This window comes from Lissotriton vulgaris, unplaced genomic scaffold (assembly GCF_964263255.1).
Source record: "Lissotriton vulgaris unplaced genomic scaffold, aLisVul1.2 SCAFFOLD_2332, whole genome shotgun sequence".
In the NCBI taxonomy this organism is placed as follows: domain Eukaryota; kingdom Metazoa; phylum Chordata; class Amphibia; order Caudata; family Salamandridae; genus Lissotriton; species Lissotriton vulgaris.
This window is the reverse complement of record NW_028254257.1, coordinates 85501-112667: the sequence shown is the minus strand read 5'-3', so window position 1 is coordinate 112667 and position 27167 is coordinate 85501. Positions and strand designations below refer to the sequence as shown.

Sequence of the window (27167 nt, the reverse complement as noted above, 5' to 3'; positions counted from 1 at the left end):
TCTGCCCACACCAATCCAGCAACTGCATAACAGACGGGGATTGAAGTCACCGCTTCCAGTCGCAAAAGGAGTGCTGAGTTTGAATGCTCCATCCAATCCTGAAGCTTCTCTCATGCTGAAAACCGCATGAGAGCAGCTGCAGGATTGGTTAGGTCCGTGGTTCCCAAACCTTGCGCCGCGGCACCCCGGTGCGGCCTTATGAGTTGCCAGGGGCGCCACGGCACAATGTGGGAAATTGCAGTGGTAGCGCTAGAAATTTAGAAATGCCACCTGCATAATCGGGTAAAATCCGCCGCTTTAAGGAAACGGGAATGGAAAGAAAGGGTAGTCTGATCTTTCAGCAATATGCAGAGCGGAGCTGCAGGAGCTCTTGGAAGGGGTGAAACAACAGCAAGGCCTCGTTAACATGCAAATGGTCTTTTAAAGACCTGTGAAGTGCTGCGTGTGTGCCTAGGAAGCGGTCTTATCCCCGGGCTCCCACACACAACTGGGGGAGGGGACTGGGGGGGCTGAAGCCCTTTGAATCCAATGGGTGTTGCGCGCCTGAGTCTGAGGGCACAAAGAGAACAGGCATGGAGATAATGTATAGAGGGCACGAAGGGAGCAGACATGGAGGAAAGGGGCAGACTCAGGGCACAAAGGGAGCAGGCATGGAGGAAAGGGGCAGTCTCAGGGCACAAAGGGAGAAGGGATGGAGGGAAGGGGCAGTCTCTGGGCACGAAGGGAGAAGGCATGGAGGAAAGGGGCAGTCTCAGGGCACAAAGAGAGAAGGCATGGAGGGAAGGGGCATTCTCGCGGCACGAAGGGAGCAGGCATGGAGGAAAGGGGCAGTCTCAGCCAGTCTCAGGGCACGAAGGGAGAAGGCATGGAGGAAAGGGCAGTCTCGGGGCACGAAGGAAGCAGGCATGGAGGAAAGGTGCAGTCTCAGGGCACGAAGGGAGAAGGCTTGGAGGAAAGGGGCAGTCTCAGGGCACAAAGGGAGAAGGATTGAGGAAAGGGGCAGTCTCAGGGCACGAAGGGAGAAGGAATGGAGGAAAGGGGCAGTCTCGGGGCACGAAGGGAGCAGGTATGGAGGAAAGGAGCAGCTTCAGGGCACAAAGGGAGAAGGCATGGAGGGAAGGGGCAGTCTCAGGGCACGGAGGGAGCAGGCATGGATAGAAGGGGGAGTCAGAAGGCACGTATGGAGATAGCATGGATAGAAGGGGTAGTCGGAGGTCACGAAAGAAGGAGGCATGCACAGAAGGGGCAGTCTGAGGGCGCGGGGGCGGGCATGGAAAGAGGGGACAGTCAGAGTGCACGGGGGCCTGTATGGACAGAAGGAGTAGTCGGTGGTATGGGGTCAGGCATGGACAGAAGGGTAGTCTGAGGGCACGACCGAAGCAGGCATGGACACTAGGAGCAGACTAAGTGCGCGAAGGGAGCAGGCACGGAGAGAAGGGTAGTCTGAGGACACAAAGGTAGCAGCATGGATAGAAGACACAGTCAGAGGTCACGAAGGGAGCAAGCATGGGCAGAGCGGGCACTCCTAGTGCAGGGCCAACCACAAGGCATAAAACAAGAGACTGGGAGACATCCGGGGGAAGGGTAAGAGGGTAGGCAGGGTTCTGGCAGGCAGGGATAGTGTGTTGACAAGGGTGTATTAAATGAATTTTGGCGTGCGTGTTTGCCTGTTTGGTGCATTTTTCCTCCAGTATGCAATGATAACACCAAGTGGCTCCGTCTTAACTTGGTGGAATTTAACTCCAGATTACCAGAGAGTTTTACTGGGTTTGTCTAGAATACGTTAGAAAAATGACGATGGCCCCGTCTGTAAACGCACATCTGAAGATGTTTTTTAAACAAAATACACTTTTTTTAAAATTTCATTGTAAATGCATAGTCCATATATTCAATAGGGAATATGCATTTACAATTAAATAAAAAGAAAGTGTATTTTGTTTAAAAAACAACTTCAAATGTGCGTTTACAGACGGGGCCATCGTCATTTTTCTAATCTATTCTAGACCAAACCCAGTAGAACTCTCGGATGGTCCTTGAACGGGGAAGACATTCAAATATTACTGAAACATCAGTATGGTCACTGGCTTCAAGACAGCCTCCCACGCCTGAGTTCACGACGCATTTACATTCTCGATGAGAGAAAACGTATCCGCACATATAACAAAAAGTTTGTGTTTCCCCTTTTAAACTGTTATCTTTTTATTTTGTTACAAATATGATTAAATACCTTCATTACATCCCAATTAATTTAAGGAAGACAGCAGGAAGTACTCCCGAGGTCGGGCTTACATCTCCACCCACCCGTCCACCGGTAAAACAAGCATTAGAAATGCAATAGGTCTCGCAGCATTAGAGTTAGTGCTTTTAGAATTGTTAATGGTTTTTTTTGTAAATCTTTAGCATGAGGTTGAGGGTGAGTGAGGGTGAGTGAGGGTGAGGGTGAGTGAGGGTGAGTGAGGGTGAGTGAGGGTGAGGGTGAGTGTGGGTGAGTGTGGGTCAGTGTGGGTGAGGGTGAGGGATTGAGGGTGAGGGGTTGAGGGTGAGTGAGGGTGAGGGGTTGAGGGTGAGTGAGGGTGAGGGGTTGAGGGTGAGGGGTTGAGGGTGAGTGGGGGTGAGTGAGGGTGAGGGGTTGAGGGTGAGTGAGGGTGAAGGTGAGTGAGGGTGAAGGAGGGTGAGGGTGAGTGTGGGTGAGTGTGGGTGAGTGATTGAGGGTGAGGGGTTGAGGGTGGGTGAGGGGTTGAGGGTGAGTGAGGGTGAGTGAGGGTGAGGGGTTGAGGGTGAGGGGTTGAGGGTGAGTGGTGGTGAGTGGGGGTGAGGGGTTGAGGGTGGGTGAGGGGTTGAGGGTGAGTGAGGATGAGGGGTTGAGGGTGGGTGAGGGTGAGTGAGGGTGAGTGTGAGTGAGGGTGAGTGAAGGTGGGTGAGGGGTTGAGGGTGAGGCGTTGAGGGTGAGTGAGGGTGAGGGGTTGAGGGTGAGTGAAGGTGAGGGTGAGTGAGGGTGAGTGAAGGTGAGGGTGAGTGAGGGTGAGGGGTTGAGGGTGAGTGAGGGTGAGGTGTTGAGGGTGAGTGAGGGTGAGGGGTTGAGGGTGAGTGAGGGTGAGGGTAGGTGAGGGGTTGAGGGTGAGTGAGGGTGAGTGAGGGGTTGAGGGTGAGTGAGGGTGAGTGTGAGTGAGGGTGAGTGTGAGTGTGGGTGAGGGTGAGTGTGGGTGAGGGTGAGTGTGGGTGAGGGGTTGAGGGTGGGTGAGTGAGGGTGAGTGAGGGTGAGTGAGTGTGAGTGAGGGGTTGAGGGTGAGTGAGGGTGAGTGAGGGTGAGGGGTTGAGGGTGAGTGAGGATGAGTGAGAGTGAGGGTGAGTGAGGGGTTGAGGGTGAGTGAGGGTGAGGTGTTGAGGGTGAGTGAGGGTGAGGGGTTGAGGGTGAGGGTAGGTGAGGGGTTGAGGGTGAGTGAGGGGTTGAGGGTGAGTGAGGGGTTGAGGGTGAGTGAGGGTGAGGGTGAGTGAGGGGTTGAGGGTGGGTGAGGGTGAGTGAGGGTGAGGGTGAGTGTGGGTGAGGGTGAGTGTGGGTGAGTGAGGGTGAGGGGTTGAGGGTGAGTGAGGGTGAGTGTGAGTGAGGGGTTGAGGGTGAGTGAGGGTGAGTGTGGGTGAGGGTGAGTGAGCTACATCTAATGACTTCAGAGGACTGCTTATAGACTGTTTAAATTACAACCATTGTCGATAGTAAGTACTATTGACCCTGATAACGAAAACACACAACACCAGCTGTCACGGCAGACTGAAACACCCCTCTAACGCACGCTGGTTAATAAAACGAGGCACAACACCGAGGAATATTGACCAGATCACTAATAAGATTGGAGCGCCAATTGATTTTGAACCAAATCAATAGGAGATTAACACAATATTTGTAAAGCAGTGGAATGTGGTGGGGACGTGGCGCAAACAATAAGTGCAGCTAGATCATATACTCAAATACATCCAAGATAGGGTGTTAACGAATAGCGGGTAATTTAACTGAGTGATGCGGCTTCGCACTATGTCCTCAAAGTAAAATGGAGATTAGCAAGCTGGAAAATCTGGAGGGTTACTTACATGCCGCTGGTACCAAAAGTGTCTGCCCGCTTCCCTCGATGTGTACACGGGCTTGTCTTGGCCGATTATTTTTAAATAGGTAAGCCAGAGCGCGCCAAACCAGATTGCTCGGTATTTCCGGGTCACGTGATCAGGGCATTCAAGTCTACGCAGTGCCAGACTCTATGGTGCGTGCGTGCTGGTACAGCAGGCAACACTAGAATGCTGACCCTTAAAAACAAATCAGAATGCGCTTCGTGAAATCGGCGACACAATAATCTTCGGCACAATAGTAAAAGCAAGCACCAGTAGAGGCGTGTTTGGAAACCGAAGACTGGGTAAGGGGAGAGATGCATGGATTGGAGAGATGCAGGCTGTACTATGCAGCCCCATTAACGATCCCGCCCAAGCAACCATTTTGTATTTATTTACCTGGACAGCCGCAGTGGCGGACTGAGGAACGCTCGCGATATTTACAGGCAGCGCTACTGGATATGGAGCCTGCGTGTAGAAATAATTGGAAACAAGGCTAGCGGCAGGCAGGCAGGGGAGGAGAGGAGGAGGGGGGAGGAGAGTAGGGGAGGCACGGCCTAGCGGCCGTGCAATCAAGTAGTGAGGGGGCGGAGCTGGGGGAGGCTGTGGAAGAGAGTAGGCAAGGCGACACGGCGGGAGGGGGCGGAGCGGGTAAACAAAGACGGACATGCACGCGCCCGTGACTTTTAAGGTCAATGCGCATGCGCATAAGCTTAATGCGCATGCGCATTGACCTTAAAAGTCACGGGCACTGCAAGGAATCGCCACGATTCCTTGCAGTGTGGATAAAGAGTGGATAACTCGCAATACTCTCGCCTTGCTCGATGCGCATGCGCATCGACAGGCGAGACCTAAAAAACGAGGAGAAATAAAGACATTTCTCCTTATTGTGCCTCCCTTTTGTCTCCCTTGGTGAGGCGTACGTTGTTGGCGCTCCCTCAGACTTACAATTTCTGGTAGGTCTGGGGCAGTGTCAAACAGCCATGCATGTTACTGGACACGCCCCCAGCAACACCCATGGAACGTCTCTTTCACCCAGCTTGCTGCGTGAAAGGGACGCACATATTTAAAAGGCCATGAAAAGCCATGTGATGTGGCTTTACGTGGCCTTATAAATGTACCAGTGGTACATTGCGCCACTGGAGCGTCAAAAAGTGACGTTCCGGCAGCGCAACAGTGCCGGTATGAGGTCCCTCAGTATTTTCCTTTGAAATCTAGACAAGTTAGATATTCTATCATTTTATTTCCCGTTTTGAACTTAATTGCAATTATCACTGATCTCTGATCTATTCTGATACCAGAAGCGAGTGCTATGAAGCGCTTGCAGTTGACCATGTTGTCAACCCAATAAACAAGAATGACACACATGATGGTGTTTCCACAGCACAAGTGGTTGATCACAATCACTCAAGAATCTGACCTCACTAAAACATGTCATGTTAGGACCAAAGGAGGTTGCACTGCTACATTTCACCCAGGTCTGCAAAAAATACCTCTGTAATTGAAAATGGTAGATTGTTGAAGGTTCTCAGATGGAATTTGTGAAGATGGGGAAAGGGTGGGAAAGATGGGTTTTTGCAGTAGACCAGCGGCCTATTGGCAAAAATGGAATCAGTGAATTCGAGAATCTTTACGAGTCCCCTGAAAATCCTCAGGCATTCATAAACACGAGTCTGCAATGGCGTGTGGATTCCTATCTGTGCAGACATCACCACACCTGCAGGATTATCTAAGCAGGACTTTCACCAGGTAAAACCTGACAAAGTTTGTGCAGAGAAAAATTGCAGCTCACCGAGACGTACCTGTACTAAGGATGAAGAGACGACGGTTAAAAGGTGCGCATCCTTCTTTTAAAAGACCAGAGCGGGAGGCAAAGTGTGTGCGCGAGCAGGGGGTAGAATGCATATAAATGCACCCGCCCTGACAAGTAAAACGCTGCGCCAAAGGGAAGCAATTTGTGGCTCGAATGGGTGCAGGGCCGCCGGCGTATGGTTAAGGGGATGGAGACGAGAAGGGGGAGATTGAAAATATGCACGACACCGTAGAAAGAAAGGATGGAGGCTTAAGGCACGCTGAAGGGCGAGGAAGGCGAGGGAGGGAGGAGAAATGTCAACAGTTTGGACAGGTCCTAGTACTACAATAGGTGGGGGGTGTGCATGTCAGATCAGTTTTGGGACAGAGCTGCGTGTGCTCAAATGACTTTATCAGCATCGTTCAAGGAACGCCCACCGAGACGTACCTGTACTAAGGATGAAGAGACGACTGTTAAAAGGTGCGCATCCTTCTTTTAAAAGACCAGAGCGGGAGGCAAAGTGTGTGCGCGAGCAGGGGGTAGAATGCATATAAATGCACCCGCCCTGACAAGTAAAACGCTGCGCCAAAGGGAAGCAATTTGTGGCTCGAATGGGTGCAGGGCCGCCGGCGTATGGTTAAGGGGATGGAGACGAGAAGGGGGAGATTGAAAATATGCACGACACCGTAGAAAGAAAGGATGGAGGCTTAAGGCACGCTGAAGGGCGAGGAAGGCGAGGGAGGGAGGAGAAATGCGAGAAACGTGTGAAGCAGGGGGCGGGGGTAGCGGATACTTTTGAAGTGCACTTCAAAGGCTTGTTTGCAGAGCGCACGCTGGGGGATGACTGTGGGAGGGAGGCTGGTGTCTGTGCACGCGCTTTTAATGGCAATGCACATGCGCATTGAGCGAGCTTTCACGGGCACTTCATGGAATCGCCCGATCTCGGCAAGCTCTGTATAAGCCCCTTTATATCGAGCTCCCGCTCTCAATGCGCATGTGCGCATTGAGATAGGTCGCTCGACCTAAAAAATGGGGGGGAGCCACGGCCAAATACCAATTAGCTCAAGGGAGCCACGGGTCAAAAAAGTTTGGGAACCACTGGATTAGGTTCATGTTGGCGTGACCAGACAGCAGAGTTGGAGCACACAGGCTCTTAAGCACCTCACTTTTGTTGGGGAGTTCAACTATTTTTAACCACACCCTGGAAATCTCTGGTCGTGGTGAGCGCCCCGTCCCTCATCTTCCCCTGGGATGAGACTACATATTCTCGCCTCATAAGAATGCAGCAGATGCAGTAACCAGACGGCTCCGAGTCCGAGGGGGTTTCTCTATTTCAAATGAATGACCGCTGTCACCTTACACAAGGACTCTCCCTGTGATACAGCTGGGTCCCCTGATCATTATTACGCCCTCATTGATGAAGACTGTTCGAGCTCAGGTAAGTGGTGATTTAAGTGACATCAGTAGCGCTATTTGCACAATGAGCTACGTAACTACAGATACAATTCCAATTGTGTTCATTTTATTCGCTCCGGTTCCAAATAGCTCTTTATCAGTGTCAGGGAAAAGATATTGCGCTTAAAAGAAGGCATGCCCGCACCCGTTCTCAACAGCCCAGGAATGCTCCTATTCGCATGGCTCAAGTATGCTTGAACACGGACTCAGTAGCATTTTAATTAATGACAACAAATTTCTGGATGTGCTGTGCTGCCAACGCTCCCTCAACTAGGCCAGCTGTCAGCTCGAGATGATGACATTAACATGGAGGGAAAGTGATGGCAAATGCCCATTATCAGCGAACGAGGCTGGTGGCAAATCAAGGCTCCTGAGCAGCCCCATAAAAAGATGGTTGTCTCTCTCTGGCAGGGCCTTGTGTTAATGCGATTTCGGCTAGTCTCTCTGGGTTCCAATTAAAGAAAAAAAATAGTGAGAACAGGAGCTTCAAAAAGAAAAAAAGAATAACATCAAAAAATTGCCATGCATGCTGCACTAAGTGAGTCGAACAGTCACAGGCAATCCCTCACCTATAAGCTCCAGTCAAAGCACTGCATGTTTTAACCCTACCTTCGTCTCACCACACACACATCACTTGTCAGAAGCCGTACACAGAGCCATGTCCGTGCGCACCCTGCTTGCGACAAATTCGGCGGATAGACAGCAGTGCACGACTGTCATTAGATAAACACACGTTTGTGTGATGATGTACATAAATAGCTTAGGTGTATTTTTCTACATATGAATAAGCATAGGTATTTTATGTGGGAGAGTGACCATATATTTAACACTATAAAATCGCACGGCATGATCACAATACAATTTTATTACGTTAGGATTCAGGTTTAATAACAGGTATTTTTTTATCACCAACTCAGTGGACAAAATTATAATATCCCTTATTCATACTGAGTCACAAAAATGTTCCTATGTGTAAATAAGTCTTTCACATGGAGAAAGTAAAGAAACTTTCCATGCTTTGAACATAATGTACCGATGAACCCCTTAAAGGCCCATTTGTATAGTTATTCCCGGCGTATTCAATTGCTGCTGAACACAGTTTTTTAGTCATCCTGGGATGCTTCAGCTCCTTGTGAAATGGACCTTGACTCTGCGGACCGTCTACAAGTTTTGGTCACTCCCTCAGCGGCTGCTACGGGGGCTGGATAGGAACACATTTGCTCCATAAACCTGCTTCAAGGTACGCCTCTGAGAACATTGTCTGCGGTTGCTGGGAACAAAAATTTTTCATCTACCACTCAGAAAACATAAATAATTTGGCTATTCTATTTGGTGGGAACTCTTAATTTGATCTATTTTTCGGAAAATTATTTAAACATGATTTTTTTGACTGTTATATATTTTTAGCGGATAGTTTTCTGTATGCTTTGACTTTCAAATTAAACAATTGCCTTTTTAGAATTAGTTTTAGATGATTTTATAGCAGACTTTTTATACCACTGTTTTTATCTAGCTTTTCCATTTTTAGGTTGAGATTCGAGCACTGCAAGACTTTATTTGTCTACAATATGGGCTTTAACCAAGCCCATCATCGCCACTCGCTCTCTACTGTGCCAATCCAAAAATGCTGACCCCCTATTGATGTATTTCTTTCCAAAGTCCCTCCCTTGGGTGCTTGGTTGACGCCCATGTGATTTCACTTAGAGAACATTTTTGTTTGCCATCCCCTGAGGCTAAGAGGGGGAAGGGAAACCACTCTGTGATGACGGCAGATTTCAAAACCTGTGTGATTTCACTTACTAGCGTAGCACTTGTGGTTTTGCTGAATTGACGTCCAAAGTATTGCTAAATTGGAAAATCTCCTAATTTCCCTAAAAATAGTTGCTTCTCAAAAGCAGCAGGTCTTCATGGCCTTTCAGGTGTTTGGAAAGAGGTAGGCATTCGTCAACCCCTTTTAAACTCTTCAATTTGAACTCCTTTTCCAATCTGTGCTACTTTTCTCACATAATGGAGCCGAGGTGAGGGCGAGATTTACGCAGGATAACAAGATGAGATGCAGCGGAGAGTCCAAGATTAGAAACCTTTTGTCTCCTGTACTGATAGGTTATGTGCTGTGACTGGTCTCTGTGTGTTGCTTGCAGGAAGGTTTTCCACTAAATTGACAGTGAGTTTCCACATTTATTTTGTTAACTGAGCGTTACAGAGGCAGAGAGGTGCTGGGAATCGAGGACATTTTTGTAGATACGTGACTATAGGCGCAGAGAGGTGGAGTACCTTGCCCAGTATGGCACCTTTGGTTAAGTGGGAATGCTGGGATTATCGGCAAGATTTGCTGATTAAACAGAGACCGACTGGGGGCTACTGGATCACCTTTTGATCCCTTTCAGTCGTTTCCAGCTGTGTCCCACCTGGGCTGGCAGGCAGGATCCTTGTAGATTTTCACGAACTGCAAGGATTACATTTAGACTCATTATATGTAAATGAACCATATGGGGAAATCTTGATAATGTGACTGGATCAGTCTCTCCTGGACCTACTTTGGCTACCCCTGGCTTATACACTCCATTTAAATTCAGGCTCTGGTTAGTCACAGTAAAAGCAATACCAGTTGGATTCACGTGAGAGGGGTATAGAATTTCATAGGAGGATATTGTACCTAAATTTGAGGTGTACTTGTTAGCTGGAGAGTTCTGTGTTGTCGGCCTCACCATGAGTGCTTATTCACCTCACTAGACATAAAACCATGAAAGGAATATTAAAATGAAACCAGAGTATTGTACTGACTGTAGGGGCTAGGAAGTGCTGGTACTCTTTCTTTCAATTTTAAAGATACCCGGCACTCGGCATCTGCCCGTTTCAAGCAGTGCTTGCTATATTTCTGTTGCTTGCAGCAGTTCATGTTTTTTAGGTCTCGGCAAACGTGGCTGCGCACATGCCCAGCCCGCTCAGCGAGATTTAATGTTTTTGAGGACTTAATGGGCTTTAGGCCCCGCCCCTCTTTCCCATTGACTGGCGTCACCGTTTGTGCTAAACGGTGGCCAGCCATTTGAAAAGAGCTTTGTATGTTGCCTCCTATTGGCTTTGTCAGCCGGCCCACTGTGACGGGCTCTCCTGCTTTCCGTGCGTCATAAACGTTTTCTTATCTTTATGGGGACATGTGTTTCAAACACATGGCCCCATAAAGACATGCTCTGTTTTGAGCTCTTTCTAGCGGCTATTCTGCGGAGTGCGGAGCACTCCTACAAGCTTTCACGCCGCACTGGTTTGCTTTAATTCTCATTTCTTTTCCACCTGCTCCTCCACCCATTCTTGTAATACGCCAGTCTTTCTCACAGTGAATTTGCTTTAGAACTGTACATCACAGCTGCTGTTATGTTAACTGGAGTAAGCCGCTTGTCTGGGACTCTGGTTATCTGTTTCAAAGTAAATGTCTTCCAGCTTCCACGGAACAATGTAGTCCTCTTTTAAAACACACCTCCAAACTATTCAATCCTCTCCCGCTACCCTTCCCTCCTTCTCGCAACCATCGCGCTTCCAAAAATATATATCTCAAGCTGTGAGGCTTTAAAATTGGCTTCTATAACACAGCGCATCTCCTTTCGCCAACAAAAAACAATAAACAAAACAATATGCCACGCTCCCTTTCAAAGCTTCATAAACCCTAAAAACTAAAGACACGCTCCCTTTCAGATCTGCATAAAGTATACAACAAATAAACAACTATAACACAGACTTTCATCTCGTATATTCACACATTAGTTGTCCTTTAAATGTAGTGTTAATAAAATACAACCTTTTGTTGGTGCCTTTGCTCCACCAAATATAAGCATTCTCTTTTTTTCTGTGACCAACCTTAACTTTTTACATTTCAAAAAATAACCGATACATAAAGAACACAAAATAAGGCTTAATAGCAATAACACAAAACCTATTTTCAACTTGAAACAAGGCCTCTTTCGTGCTGAGATGGTACCCATCCTGGGATTAAGGGCAATTCACTGAACGTTTACGTTCTCAAAACAGGCACAGCTGGAGGTCACGATAGCGATCTTTACAGCTCTGCCAATGTTCACTTTGAAAGCGCATTAATATCGCATTTACAAAACACAGCTAGAAATTATTCAGTCCTGTCCCAACGGACTTTGTTGCACCCTTGCACATTGGTCTCCATGAATTACCATTTCAAATGTCAAACTTTTTGGAGTTCTATGTGATTTATTGGATAAGTCATATGCTGTCAAATAGTCAATGCAGTCTTCAGTTGCACCGCGTTTCACGCCGCCATTTTTCTAAACCAGCCTCAAGGCATTTCTGTTGCAAATAATTGCTGTTCGGTGCTTAGTCTAATTGTTTCGAAGTAACCAAATAAAAGAAACTACAATGCCCAGAATTCATTGTTTTGGAAAAAAAAAAACTGGAACTCAGGATTTAGTGCCCTTCGGAGATAGAAACAGATGGCAGCCCAGGGTCGTATCAAGAACGGGTGTCCTCATTCAGAGAACAGATATGCGCCTGTTTTTATCCCACCGCAAATTCTGAAGTGTGTTATGTGGCTGAAAGTAGAATGCAAAGCTCGGTGACAGTGAGCTGTGGTTGCCTCTTTTTGTGCCTGAGCTGTGCTATCTGCCACAATAAGCCCAAGAAATTCCGAGTTAAATGTATGTATTGGAGAAACTTCATTCGCATAAAAACAGGAGCACAGCTGAGCCCTGGATGAATACACAGGCCACTAGCAATAAAATGGCAAACATGGCTAAACCTTTTTAATTTCATAGTCGCCAAGTGGCTCTGAGAGTGTGTGGTCCACTTTGAGTGTTTGGGCACAAAAATCCCAGCATGCAACGTGCTGTCAGCCGAAAAGATTGATGTGGAAAGGATGCAACAGATCAGATGGTGCTACTTCTATGCTATGCTTACAACATACCTGATCATTTCTAAATGTATTTATGTTTTTAAAGTGTCTATTGATACACACAGTTTTATTTCATGCTGTTGCATAATACTGGCTACTGCTAATAAACAGCAGTATGATTGAGTCAACAAGTGTCTCCCTTCCTTCCTTGCTTTCGTCATGTTAAAGGGTTTTCTGTAGAATGTGTAGTATGGCACCAGTGGCTTCTTGAAGCTGGCACCAGGGATTAGAGGGGACAGGCTTGCGGGTCCTTGTTTGGGAAAAGGTACATTTGTAATGTGCGATGAAATATTACACTGGTGAGTTCACTTCCTAATTACTTTTTCACTCGCATCCTCTAAAATCTGGTCAAAGGACCAACAAGAAGACTAAACTAGTGGGTCAGAGATAACGAGTAATTAACCAATTCATCCATGCACTCCGAGAGCTGACTGTCAGCGCATTATTTTGAGACTTTGAGAGACTTCATGGAATAGTGAAAGCCATGAAAACTATGAAGGCTGAAAACTATTCCGCTACTTGGCGAGAATCAAAAGAACTGGTGAGAAGTGGGAGTCTCTTGGGAGGAAAGGACGCTTACCTTTGCATTGATTTTAGACCCCGGGTTTGTAACCCATAACTAGGGCGCTCCCGGTTTGATGGTATTTTTTTTTTTTTTACATTGCCGTCTGTATTTACCCATATTTATTTTATGCTAATTTTATCTGTATCCATTTTTATTTTGGATTTCTTGGAAAGATGAAGCTGAAATTAGTATATTTCCACGTTTATATAACCGATAAATATTCACTCCTGCTTGAATTCCTGCCAGATTTCAGTGATATGAACACCCGCAGAAGATAAATCAATTCACTTATATGAAAGAATGCACATTTCAGTATCAACCTTGTGCATATATACTGATGTTAAAGCCTCTATACTAAAATTATTTTCTTTTTTAACCCCCTCTCCTATCAATTCACACAGCTATTGGCCTGGCAGTCATGGCAGACAGTATTTAGAATTAGTCCAAAAGCAACCCAATTTAATTTTTTATCCACATTTTAAAAATATATACAGACAAGAAAATAAATGCTTTCTGTCTGTATCTATCTGTAGAACTCAGTAAAAACGAAAAACAGGGAGCCTTACACATAATCGTTTGGTTTGTAACACAGAACCTTTACTTCTGCCTTTGGAAGGGAAGCTTAATCTGTGCTTTACTGTAAAAGTTCCTTTTGTTATACATTTTTGTGTTTTTATTATGCTTGAATATTAATGATTCTTTCTTATTGATGTTTATCATTGTTAATTCTTTACTTATTCATATTCCATATGGGCCCAGCTGGAAACTGTATTCTCACTGCTAGCATTTATTTATTTATTTATTTATTTAGCTGTTTTATAACGCGCTCTGTTACTACCAGAGTATTCTGGCGCGAAAAAGAAAAACAAGCAAGTGGCATCAGAAACAAAAGAGAGAAACTAATAGGCAATTCTAAAAAGATACGTTTTTAATGCTTTCTTGAAAGAGACGAAGTTTTCAATTGATCTCAAGGGAAGGGGTAAAGTGTTCCATGTCCGAGCTGCGACAACCATAAGTGAGTGGCCTCCCAGGCGTACTCGCTGAAAGCGGGGCACCCTCAGGAAATTGCAATCCGATGAGCGCAATGTCCGAGTGGGTACATAGCGGCTAAATCTTTTTCTCAGATAAGAAGGCCCCATATCATTGACTGCTTTGAAGGCTAAGGTAAGGATTTTAAGAGTTATCCATTGCGCAATCGGTAACCAATGAAGTTCCTTCAAATGTGCTTGCACGCGTTCTCTGCTTGGAATATTGCACAGCAAACGTGCCGTCGCATTTTGGATAATCTGCAGTCGGGCCACTAGGAAAGCTGGAGTACTGCTAAAAAGAGAGTTGGCGTAGTCGAGCCGTGATAGAATTAAAGCCCTCGCAACCGACTCTCTTGCAGAAGATGGCAAATAAGGACAAGCATTGGAAATGCAATAGGTCTCGCATTAGAAAAGTTGGAGTTATTGGTCTTGTAAATGACATATTTTATTTATTTGTTGGTTTTTAAAATTGCTAAATTGATGGCTTTGTCATTTACAATGCCAATAGTTATAACTTTCGCGAATGTGACACCTATAGCATTTGGAATGCAACATGTTTTGTATTTACGTGACTTAGATGGCAGCTCTGGTCGTTAGGCCACATCTTTAGAGAGCAGGAGAGTGCAGCAGGGGAGAGAAGCACAGCAATGCAATAGGTCTCGCATTAGGAAAGTTTGAGCTATTGGTATTGTAAAGGACACATTTTTTATTTATGCGCTTGTTTTGAAAATAGCGAATTAATAGCTTTGTTATTTACAATGCCAATAGTTTTATCTTTCGCAAATGTGACACCTATTGTAACACAATATGTGTTGTGAGGGTGAGGGGTTGAGTGAGGGTGAGGGGTTGAGTGAGGTTGAGGGTGAGTGAGGGGGAGTGAGGGTGAGGGGTTGAGGGGGAGGGGTCGAGGGTGAGGGGTTGAGGGTGAGTGAGGGTGAGGGGTTGAGGGTGAGTGAGGGTGAGGGGTTGAGGGTGAGTGAGGGGTTGAGGGTGAGGGGTTGAGGGTGAGTGGTTGAGGGTGAGTGAGGGTGAGAGAGTGAGGGTGAGGGGTTGAGGGTGAGGGGTTGAGGGTGAGTGAGGGTGAGGGGTTGAGGGTGAGTGAGGGGTTGAGGGTGGGTGAGGGGTTGAGGGTGAGGGATTGAGGGTGAGGGATTGAGGGTGAGGGGTTGAGGGTGAGTGAGGGTGAGGGGTTGAGGTGAGTGAGAGTAAGGGGTTGAGGGTGAGTGAGGGTGAGGGTGAGTGAGGGTGAGTGAGGGGTTGAGGGTGAGGGGTTGAGGGTGAGTGAGGGTGAGGGTGAGTGAGGATGAGGGGTTGAGGGTGAGTGAGGGTGCGTGAGGGTGAGGGTGAGGGGTTGAGGGTGAGTGAGGGTGAGTTAGGGTGAGGGGTTGAGGGTGGGTGAGGGTGAGGGGTTGAGGATGAGTGAGGATGAGTGAGAGTGAGGGTGAGTGAGGGGTTGAGGGTGAGGGGTTGAGGGTGAGTGAGGGTGAGGGGTTGAGGGTGAGTGAGGGTGAGGGGTTGAGGATGAGAGAGTGAGGATGAGTGAGAGTGAGGGTGAGTGAGGGGTTGAGGGTGAGGGGTTGAGAGTGAGTGAGGGTGAGGGTGAATGAGGGTGAGGGGTTGAGGGTGAGTGAGGGTGAGTGAGTGAGGGTGAGTGAGTGAGGGTGAGTGAGGGGTTGAGGGTGAGTGAGGGTGAGGGGTTGAGGGTGAGTGAGGGTGAGGGGTTGAGGGTGAGTGAGGGTGAGGGGTTGAGGGTGAGTGAGGGTGAGGGGTTGAGGGTGAGTGAGGGGTTGAGGGTGAGGGGTTGAGGGTGAGTGATGGTGGGTGAGGGGTTGAGTGAGGGTGAGGGGTTGAGGGTGAGGGTGAGTGAGGGTGAGGGGTTGAGGGTGAGTGAGGATGAGTGAGAGTGAGGGTGAGTGAGGGGTTAAAGGTGAGGGGTTGAGGGTGAGTGAGGGTGAGGGGTTGAGGGTGAGTGAGGGTTTGAGGGTGGGTGAGGGGTTGAGGGTGAGTGAGGGTGAGGGGTTGAGGGTGAGTGAGGGGTTGAGGGTGAGTGAGGGTGAGAGAGTGAGGGTGAGGGGTTGAGGGTGAGTGAGGGTGAGTGGGTGAGGGTCAGTGAGGGTGAGGGTCGGTGAGGGTGAGGGTCAGTGAGGTGAGGGTGAGTGAGGGTGAGGGGTTGAGGGTGAGGGGTTGAGGGTGAGTGAGGGTGAGGGGTTGAGGGTGAGGGGTTGAGGGTGAGTGAGGGTGAGGGGTTGAGGGTGAGTGAGGGTGAGGGAGAGGGTTTGTGAGGGTGAGGGAGAGGGTTTGTGAGGGTGAGGGGTTGAGGGTGAGTGAGGGTGAGGGGTTGAGGGTGAGTGAGAGTGAGGGTGAGTGAGGGGTTGAGGGTGAGTCAGGGTGAGGGTGAGGGGTTGAGGGTGAGTGAGGGTGAGGGTGAGTGAGGGGTTGAGGGTGAGTGAGGGTGAGGGGTTGAGGGTGAGTGAGGGTGAGGGTGAGGGGTTGAGGTTGAGGGTGAGGGGTTGAGGGTGAGTGAGGGTGTGGGGTTGAGGGTGAGTGAGGGTGAGGGTACATGCTTTTCACTTTCTTTAAAGGTTGTCCGTGCATCAAGGGTAGTTGACTGAATTTTAAGTATAATAATTGTACGTACTCTTCGGTGGCATTGAGCTCACACCCTCGAATGGTCTTCGGTAGTATTGTTTCCTGTAGAATTCTATTTCCTGCTTATAAAGCGCATGTCTCGGTCAGTATCAGCAAAGTGGTATGTGCATGTGAAAGTCGGAGAGTTGGAGGCGGTTAAGGAAATGCAGAACATTCTGCAAAAGTAATGGGAAACCATTTTTATCTTGAAACTGTTTTTAACCGACAGTCTTTTATTCCTAATCATAGATGAGTGGGAGTAATACAGGGACTGGAGCAGCAGCGCCTCAGTTTGGATTGGTGTGGCAGGCAGAGAAAGTCAGGAGAGGGAGGAGGGGGAACTGCTTGCGAAATGAAATTAAAAGCGGCCGGGCGGGAAATGCTCTCGGTAGCATTCGTTTGAAGTGTGAAGCAGGGGGCGGGAGCAGCCTTTGATGTGCGGATAATTAGGGGAGGAGAAGCCAGGAGATCCAAGCTGGGGAACAGATGGCTGGCGATTTGGTGCTGTGCACGAGCATTTTAGGTCAATGCGCTTGCGCATTGACCTAAAAGCCACGGGCACAGCACCAAATCGCCCAGTTAGTTTAACTCTGGTTAAAGCCCTATATCCTCGCAAGCTCGATGCGCATGTGCATCGAATAGCGAGACCTAAAAAAGCTTTCTCATGGCTTTAAGGGATCCGAAGCACACCCCTGTGAGTTTTTTTATGTGTGCCTCGAATCTCAGATCCTCTCCAAACCAGACTCCCAAATTCTTTGCCGAGATAGTAACTGAGCCTGGCTGGGGAAAATCTGGCGGCCACAGAAGTTCTCTAAAATTGGGCGGGAATTGGCCATACAGCAAAATTTCAGTCTTGTCTTCATTGCACTTCAGCTGTGCCACAGCTAACCAGTTAAACACAGCAGAAAGGCACGAACGGACAGTCTCTGTATTAGTTGCTGAATCCTGCCAGGTAAATAGAAGCTGCGTATCATCTGCATATACTATGATTTTTGCTCCCATTTGTTCGGCCAACACAATAAGAGGGGTAAGGTATATATTAAAAAGCAGGGGGCTCAATGTAGAACCCTGAGGAACTCCAGTAGTAAGTGGCCTAATTGAGGATGAAAAAGAAGGGATCCAGACCTGCTGAGATCTGTCTGATAAAAAAGACTTCACCCACTCCAATGCTGAACCCAGTACACCAATCTCAGCCAAGCGAGTCGGGAGGAGTGAGTGTGGGACAGTATCAAACGCGGCAGAGAGGTCTAATAAAATCAGAGCCGCTCTGCCGCCACTGTCCAAACACTCCCTGATTGCCTCAGTAATCTCCACCAGAGCCGACTCCATGCTATAAGCTGCCCGGAAGCCAGACTGAGCAGGATGCAAAACCTCTGAGGATTCTACAAAGGCATTCAGCTGAGCAAATGCAAGTTTCTCCCCGATTTTAGCCATAGCTGGGAGTAGAGATATGGGTCTGTAGTTACTAGGCACAGTTGGATCTGCACCTGTCTTCTTTAACAAAGGAAGCAGCTTAGCCTGTTTCCATTCGTTAGGAACCCTAGTTGTTGTAAAAGATAGGCCCATTATTTGAGAAATCTCCGGTGCCACGACTTCTGCCACTTCGGCCAACACCCTGTTCGGGCAAATATCACCAGGGGCACCCGATTTTAACGATTTAATTGCCACTAAGGTCTCATCTCAGAAGGTGGAGCAAAGCTCTCCATGGTGTCAGTAGGTTCAACCTTCGATCCAACATTGGTAGCCATCAAACACCCTCCTCCAATTGCTCTAAGACTTTGCTGGATTTTCGCTATTTTAGTCAAGAAAAAGGAGGAGAGACTTTCGCACCATTCTGTAGAGGGTTTCATTGAAATTTGTTCGGCACTGGGAGAAAGGAAGCTTTTAACTATGGAAAAAAATTTGCGGCTGTTATTCGCCCTCTCAATTCTTCTGGCAAAATATTCCGTTTTAGCCAGTTTGATGTTAGCATAATGTTCTCTCTGAGCAGAGCGGTAAACTGCCTTTGCTTGTGGGCAGTAAGCCAGCCTCCATGCACGCTCCAGTTTTTTGCAGGCTAGTTTACTGGTGCGTAGATGGGGTGAATCCCAAGGTTGGGAAGGGGTCGTCCTAATTCTACCAGGATCAGTCACCTTCGATGAGACAGACAAGGCCGCTCGAATCCAACCATCGAAGACCTGCACAGCGAAATCTAATTCTCCTCCCAAAAAGGTCCTATTCTGATCAAGCCAGGTAGAAAATGTACCTACATTTATCTTTGGGGGGCGCATAATAATTGAGGCTTTAGGTGAGTCCTTCATAGCCGACCATGAAAATCTAATAAGCTGATGGTCCGTCCAAGTTAATATTTGGGGAGCCTCAACCTTCAGCGGAAAGTTAGATCAAACGACATCTAAAATCTGGCCGCCTGTGTGTGTAAGGGAGGAGGCCCATTGGGTTAGAGAGGCCAGGTCAAAGGAGTCAGATAGAAGCTTACTTTCCTGACGTTCCTGACAGTCTACATGAATATTTAGATCTCCGAGCAGTAGAAAACGAGAGAACCTTACTGCTCTGGGAACAAGAGTTTCCAGAAGAGCTTTAAGAAACCGTCCTGAGGGGCCTGGGTGTCGATATATGAGGGAGCCACCCACTATGAAATGTGGGGACAAAATTAGCGAAAAATTCATAATCTCGCCTTCCGCGAGATTATCTGAATCTTCCACATTAAGCACCCAAGAATCTCTGAAAATAATACCTAACCCTCCACCTCTACCGCTAGCCCTATCCTTCCTTTGGATTTTAAACCCTCTGGGAATAGCTAATTCAATGTCAGGAGCACTTGACCCGTCTAAGTCTCCGTAATAAATAGCAGGTCCAAAGTACCATCTTCTAACAAAGAACAGATCTCTGAAGTATGTTTGCACATTGATCGCACATTTATTAGTGCTGCTGAAATAGAAGCTACATCACAGATGGAATTAGATGAGGTGGCGTTATTAACACAGCATGCAAAACCGCACGCCGAGCAAGAGCTAAGCCTTACCGGGTCAATGGTAACACAAGATTTACCTTTATCTAATAATGGGCGTAAGGACATCAAAGACGCCCGTGTGTAACTAATGACAGTCAAAGTCGTGATCTGTGCCCGCATGTCTGCCCGCCCTGCGTCCGCCACGTCCGAGGCGCGGACGGGCGCAGATGGGCTGATCTTTGGCTTACCTTCGGCGCGCCTAAGGCGGCCCCGCCATGCGTGACCGCTGCACGTTGGTGCAGGCATGCTAATTTTATGCCGTGTCCTCTCTCCCCCAGCTAGAACGCTGCCACCAGTTCTGCTGGGGAGAGGGACTACACTCAAGATGGCCGCCCGCCCTCACCACCACCGTAACAGCCGCGGTGAAAGGGGCCAGGAGAGGCTTGCCAAGATAAACGGGTGAGTCAAAGCTCGCCCACGATTCACCTGTACAACAAAAGATGGTTTGGCAGGTTTCAAAATGTAAATAAAAGAGATACGATTTTTATCCTAAAAACGAACAAACAGTCTTTAAATCACCGCTGTTCAGACTGAGCTGGCCACAAGCAAAGCGGGAGTAACAGGGAGCTGCCACCACCCCAAACACACCGCAGAGACTATCGGCCTCGGCTGAATTTATGCTGTGTCCTCTCTCCCCCAGCTAGAACGCTGCCACCAGTTCTGCTAGGGAGAGGGACTACACTCAAGATGGCCGCCCGCCCTCACCACCACTGTAACAACAGCCGCGGTGAAAGGGGCCAGGAGAGGCTTGCCAAGATAAACGGGTGAGTCAGAGCTCGCCCGCGATGCACCTGTACAACAAAAGATGGTTAGGCAGGTTTAAAAATGTAAATAAAAGAGATACGATTTTTATCCTAAAAACGAACAAACAGTCTTAACATCACCGCTGTTTAGACTGATATGGCCACAAGCAAAGCGGGAGTAACAGGGAGCTGCCACCACCCCAAACACACCGCCTCTAAGATATGTACAGTTCCTATTCCATAGCCTCTTGAGCATCTTGGGGGGAAAAAAGTATAGTCTATGTACATGTTTTTATTAGCCCTGCCTGGCCGTATGGTTTTGCATTCTGTGTACCGCAGTATAAACAAGCATTACAAATGCAATAGGTCTCGCTTTCATTAAGTTACAGCCATTTTCTTTGCTCTACAATACCATTAGCAAAGCAAACGGCTTTAAATTAAACAAAGGCAAGACCTATTGTATTTTCAGTGCTTTGTATTCAACTAATCCTCTCCCTAAGAATGTTATGCACAGTAAATAGTGTTACCCTTAATTGTGATTGTTAAACATCCTTGCAAGTTCTGTGCTACTGATTTGGCAAAGCCATACTTTAAGTGATAGTGCACACAGAATATGACAATATTCTGGAATAAGAGTTTCCACCATGTTTACATAGCATGTATACCCATATGAACTCTGGAGAAAAGTTTACAACCTGTGATTTTAGCAGAGGGGGTGCACATTTTCTTTTTTCTTTTATTTAGCTAAGCTGTAGCCATGCAAGATTTTTTTAGATTAGTACTGAATATGTAAATTATTTCCTATTGTTATATTTTAATTTATAATATGTGGACATAATCAGAATCGGGAATGGATCTTGATCTATGTTGACCTTGCCAGATCCATATTAAATTGCATAGTTCGCTGTCATCCAGACGCTCTGGCATGGCTCTGACACGTAAGGACTCCCTTGATTAGCTGTCAATGCACTTTCTGTCATGATGGTAACCTTCAGACATGCTGAGACTTAAAGGTTCATTCATTTTTAGGTCGAGCTTGGAGTCAGCGCGCATGCACTGCTCTGCAAGACTATATATCAGCAATATGGGCTTTAACCAAGCCCATCAACGTCACTCGCTCTCTACTGTGCCAATCAAAAATGCTGGCCCCCTATTGTTGGACTGCTTTCCAAAGTCCCTCCCCTGGGTGCTTGGTTGATGCCCAGGCCATTTCACGAAGAGAACATTTTTGTCGGCCATCTACCCCATTCAAAGGCTTTTTTCTGTTAGAACGTGGGACGGCCCCTTCTCTCTCTTCCCTCCTCACTGCATGAGACCAGACAGACTTGCATGTGTGTTCTGAAGATGTTGTCAATGTTTTTTACTTGGTAAACAACCTTGTATACAAAGTTCCACTGTTTAGCGCTGCCATCTTCCCAACACCTCTTTCTTAGGGGCTTACTTGTTACACACAGAAGTTTACCTTAGCTACTCTCCAACAAGATTGTAACTGCACTCTTTGTGTGCCTATGGAAAAGTCTGTTACGTATACTGGTAAGGACGATGTCCATAGAGGCCCAAAGCGAATATTGTTTAGTCAGACTTTAAACTGGTACCCCTCGAGTACTGAGAACCCTCCCATCACCCCACGGGTACAGACACATGGTAAGTGATTACGCCCTCTAACGTACAGCCCTCAGATCGGTGGTATCCAAGCACTGTTACCAGCAACTTTTTAGATCGCTCCCTGGGTTTATGTGCCTGCTACAAAACTCTTACAGTGCAAATACAGTGCATCTTTTGCAATTTTTTACAACCAGAGGTTACGAACTCCACACTTGACTAATAGAGGTTCATAGGCTGTCTGCCACATTCATTATAGACACGACGAGCTGCTTCTAATAATACAAAGACGCTCTAATTTATTCACCTTTTGAAGAAAGTGATTTCTACACACCTTAGCACTGCTTCACGCTTATCCAAATATTTACGACCAATTGTGAAATCATTGTCATCTGTTGGAATCACCATTGACAGACTGCTATAAATAATGAGCATTCTGCACATTATAAGGGGGTCAACCTGTATACTTTCGTTTAGTCCTGAAGGTGGTCTCTGCAATCAATTTCTAGAGACCGAAACGTCGACCAACGCTTTTTCTTTAACTACTTTGTATCTATCACAACAAAGAAGAAAAGCGGATACAACTGTTACAGTGGAGTTGTTTTGTTTCTGTATTATTGACTTCTTGTAACATTGTTGATATACTTTTTAGTACTCTACTTATTGAATAATACATAAAAAATATATTTTTCTGTATACACCCGTTTTTTTCTGCTCTTTTTGTTTTTGATCATATATTGTGACTGTTAGCACTATTTAATGTGAATGAACAACAAGGATATACATGTTTGAATATAGACCGTCATTTATCTGGGTCTTGAATTGAATTCTATAAACAAGCATAAAAAACTATTAGTGAAATCCCTTGAAGGTGCTTTTGCCCTACTATGTCTTGCGATGCTGGCTTTTAACTGCGGGGTTGGACTGACGGGCCTCTGATTGGCTGAGCTCGCTGTCAGTCTGCACGCACTTGAGAGACGCCCGAGAGCCGGGAACAAATGACTAGCCCACTCGATAGCACCCCCTGCCAGGAACCCTGTCCGAGGCTCACAACGACGCACTCCCTGGAGACCTCTCTATTAAATAAACCTCCCTCCATCTCCGACCCCAACACCGCCTCGTCACAGGTCCCTCCGCAACCCACCCTAGTCTCAGGCTGCACCCGATAATCACGACGCTCACCCGCTGCATCAAACTCTTTCCCTCTACACTTCGCTAAACTACCCTCGGGGTGTCACTCACCTGCACGCTCGGTACAGGCTTGGAATGCCGCACTGGGGCAGGCGGGCGGGGTAGATTCCCGCTGGCAGCCGACTCCCTTGGAGGGCAACACGCCATAGGCACAGGGTTCGCGGGCGGCGATTGGTAGGTATAGGGGAGAAGAGGAGGGGCAAAGGCGGTGTCACCCGGACACCCGCTACAGGGTGAGGGGGTGTGATCCACAGGGACACCCGAGCACGGAAAATAACTTGGTTTAAGTTTTGAAGAGTGTGGTGAGGTGCTAAGTCGCAGAAAGCATCCACCAAGGCTGTATGAAGTGGCTGAAGAATGCCATTACTTTTCCAAAACACCAGCACTTTTCCCCAAGAGCTGACTTAAACACGCTCCCGCCCAACACCGCGGGTATATGAGTTTAATCTTGGCACTTGGAAGAGAGGGAGGAGGGACAGCAGTGGGAGTGGGGTTGAGCGGGAAAACAAGCCTCAATCTCTTGTTTTATGGGACCATGTGTTTGAAACACATGGCCCCATAAAGATAAGAATCCTTTTACAGCAGAAGGAAGTCAGACAAGCCCGTCCATCTGGCCCGTCAGACAAAGAGAAAAGTGTACGTCACACTAACCTCTTTCCCAATGGCTGACCATCATTTAGCATAAACGGTGACACCGGCCAATGGGAAAGAAAGACGGGGCTTAAAGCCCGCTACTCAAGCTACCTCAAAAACATAGTATCTCACCAGCGAGACTGCGCGCGCGCGGCCTACGCAGGGCAGACCTAAAAAGAACACTTTTTGGGATTTTTTTTATTAAACAAAAGGTCTTTTGTTTGTCCACCCACCATATCGCCTCTCAGCGCTGTAGCTAGTACCTAAACCTAGGAAGTCAGGTATGAATTGTTGCTGTATTTTTCTCTAATAGTTCAGTGCCTAGTGACCGAGCTAGAGTGGGTGAACTCCACTCCAGCATGTAAACACAGCAGGAACACTGTAACTGGATGCCCGGTAGATGTATTGTGAAGCACATAACTTAGATTCACATAGTGACTGGGGGATATAATGCAAGACCTATTATATATGTAAAAAACATTGCCCTTTACATTGCCAATAGCTCTAACCCCATCAAATGCGAGACCTATTTTATTTTTAATGATTGTTTAGCTAACTTATTGGTCGTCCCTTTGTCTGAGGTGTGGGTGTTATGCGTCTTAGTTGGACCCATGTAAAGACGCTGCCATCTTTTAATTTGAACACATTTAATATGCTGCCTTCCCTTTCGTACCGTAACCTTTTACACACATTTGTGTGTATAATAATGTTGGATTTGTTTCTCTGAAACTGCTTTGCTTACAGATTCTTCTTTGCTTCTTTGCTTAACATTATCACGACTCCTTGAACACCAAGTACAAGGCCGCAACATACATTGTGGAAGTTCTGTTATATTTTTCATCCCTGGGGCGACATGGCTATGTATTGACCATATAACAGAAGGGTGTGCAGTTCCTAGAGGTGGAGGGGAGGTTTCATCTTCGTGATGCCCTCACACCCCCAGAAGGATGTCCTGCTTCATCATTGGGCCAAGAATTGTTGGTGTGTTGTGGACTTATCAGGCCATTAGGGCCATAGATATTCCGTCATGATGGTGCCATGCACGATGATCTTCATTAGTTAGCGTTTCATGTTGATAATTGTGGTCCAGTCATGATTTGAGCTGCTGGCAGCCGCTCCTCCATCCTGATCAAGTTTATATGATGTATCAAATATTTCAGAGACCAGGTCATAGAACGAAAGTCCTTGGTTGTGCTCCATTGTATATTACAGGGGCAGGCCTCTAAGGGGTTGAGGGCTGGGTAAGGTCCCACTGCTGAGCCGCAGTGCTGAGTATATTTAAATCAGGGTGGGGACCAGGAGCTGTATTTAAACAGCTCCAGTGTAGGACTGTATAACAGAAGGGTGTGCAGTTCCTAGAGGGGGAGGGGAGGTTTCTTTGTGATGCACTCACACACCCCGAAGCATGTCATGCTTCATCATTGGGCCAATCTCCTCGTCGGCCGGCGCTGCAATGCCTGATGGGCTCCCGGAAACGGGGCTCTTTAGCAGAGATTTTTTGAAGAAGCTGTAGGGTGAGTGCGGGTGTGAGGGCAGGGTAGTGCACAAGGTAGTGGGTTAAAATAAGTCTTGAGCTGTCCTATTCTTGTATGTCTTTATTAATGTGGTAGCTCAGGCTTAAATAAAAGGTAACAAATCCCTGTATGGATATTATGTACCTAAAGGGCTGACAAGGTGTAGTGGGTCGACATGTTTCGTGCCTGTAATGTCCCTAGCAGGTCAAGTGGCACTTCATCAGGACCATGGAAAATTGAAGGTGAGTGGTGCACTAACTAAAATGTCTGGAACTCCTAAATGCGGTTGATGACCTAAATGCGGTGGAAGGTACCCTAGTAGACTATTACCGGGGTAGGAGACCTGCTGAAAAGGGGGGGGGGGTGGAGGGAAGGGGGACAAGGGAGGAAAACAACCAAGGGGCGTTAGGCGAGTTAGTAAATCTTTAAGATACTAGGAGATACAAGTACAGTCAAGTAAGATGGTTATATGAGTTTTTTCAAGATCAGTCCCTGTGTCACGGTTTTCTAGTGGGAGTTTTATATCTTGGACGGGGCAAAAGAAGGCATAAAGCATAATATGGTTGTTAAGCAGTTGGATGTAATGTGCCACTATTCTTAATACGTTTCTCATCATTTTCATTTATTTGAATTGCACAGGTGGCAACCTTCAAGTGCGATTTCTAGGGAATGCACCTTGTGGCTTCTACAAGTACAAATTCCCCAAGGCCGCCCGAACAGAGGACAAAATTGGTGCCAAAGTGTTCTTCTTTAAAGCATACCTACAGAATGGAGATTTGGCCACTACAGTGCAAAAAGAAAACTTTGTTTGGGTCAGCAAAAGTGAACTACAGGATTACTTAAAGCCAGTCTATTTGTCAGAAGTCAATACATTTATATTGGATCTGTAACCAATGGAGACAACGTCAGCAGAGGTTGAACTGTGCCATAAAGGATGCTACAAAACCAGTAAAAGGCAACCTCTGACCTCTGTTAGTGTTTGCATTTTCCTCCAAGAACTTTTTTATCCTTGTGAAAGAAAATGAGCAAATTGAAATCAAAGGGGTGTTAGTACTGCTGCACTTGGAAAGTGATTTACAATTCATTATTCAGTTGTTTTTTTGGTTTTTTATTTTTTTATTCTTAAGCAAAAAATGGCCAGGCTAGCCAGTATTGTATGCACTTTCTCAAAAAAACGTAGCAGATATTTTTACAATGTATACAAAATATAGGAAACTCTTAAGGAAAACATGAGCTTTAGCTATTTGATGTGAAGCATGGACCATAAAACCTTACTATCAAACATTTAGCTTAGTGTGTTTCCTATTTTTTGGGGGAATGGGACATTTATAAATAGACTCTTCTATAATTGTGCCAAGCAATCCGGGATAAAGTTTGAAACCATAGTGTGTGTGTCATGACTAGGCTAGGAATGTGGAGAATGAATGCACCTGAGGTTCATATCTGCTTCTTTCTTCTACTTGTCTTTATGAGCAAGCAAAAGCCGAGACATTTCAAGTCTTTTCAACAAAAAATGTACTACTGTCGCCTTCCTATGGTAAGTCTTAATTGTTTATTGTTATCGATGGTGTTGAAATATTGGCTTAGAAGGACATGGCATGTATTACTGCCTTTTGTTTTTGTAAAGCCGTGGATGATCGATTTTGAGGCCCGTAAACTACATCAGTAAATGTGAAATGTCCATTCAACAGCTTCGCATTGATAAAAACATAAAGGCAAGGGATGGAATGTTTGAATGAATCCCAGCCTCTGGTATTTCCTCTGGGCCACATTTCAGTCCATTTTTTACCCACTGTGCCACTTCAGACAATACCGTCCTTCATGCAAATCAAGCTTGGTACTGGTCCAGTAGAAATAGTCCTGTTCAAACGGCCCTCCCAGTTTCCCCACCAATGGTAGTCAAGAACTACAGTGTTCATCTCTTCCTCAAACCTCCCACCACCCTTATGTCCCATACACACTTTCGCAGTGGCAAGGTGTAAGTCTCTGGGGATACCTT

At 46.8% G+C, this 27167-nt stretch overlaps 1 protein-coding gene across 1 annotated transcript in view; it reads left to right on the top strand.

The window, feature by feature from the left end:
* Positions 1-26454, top strand: part of MRPL46 (mitochondrial ribosomal protein L46) — a 59525-nt gene extending 33071 nt beyond the window's left edge. The window contains exon 4 of the mRNA XM_086951612.1: positions 25808-26454. Coding sequence (XP_086807738.1) covers positions 25808-26058 — 251 coding nt within the window. The 3' untranslated portion in view covers positions 26059-26454. The remainder of the gene's footprint in view (positions 1-25807) is intronic.
* Positions 26455-27167: the final 713 nt, after the last annotated feature.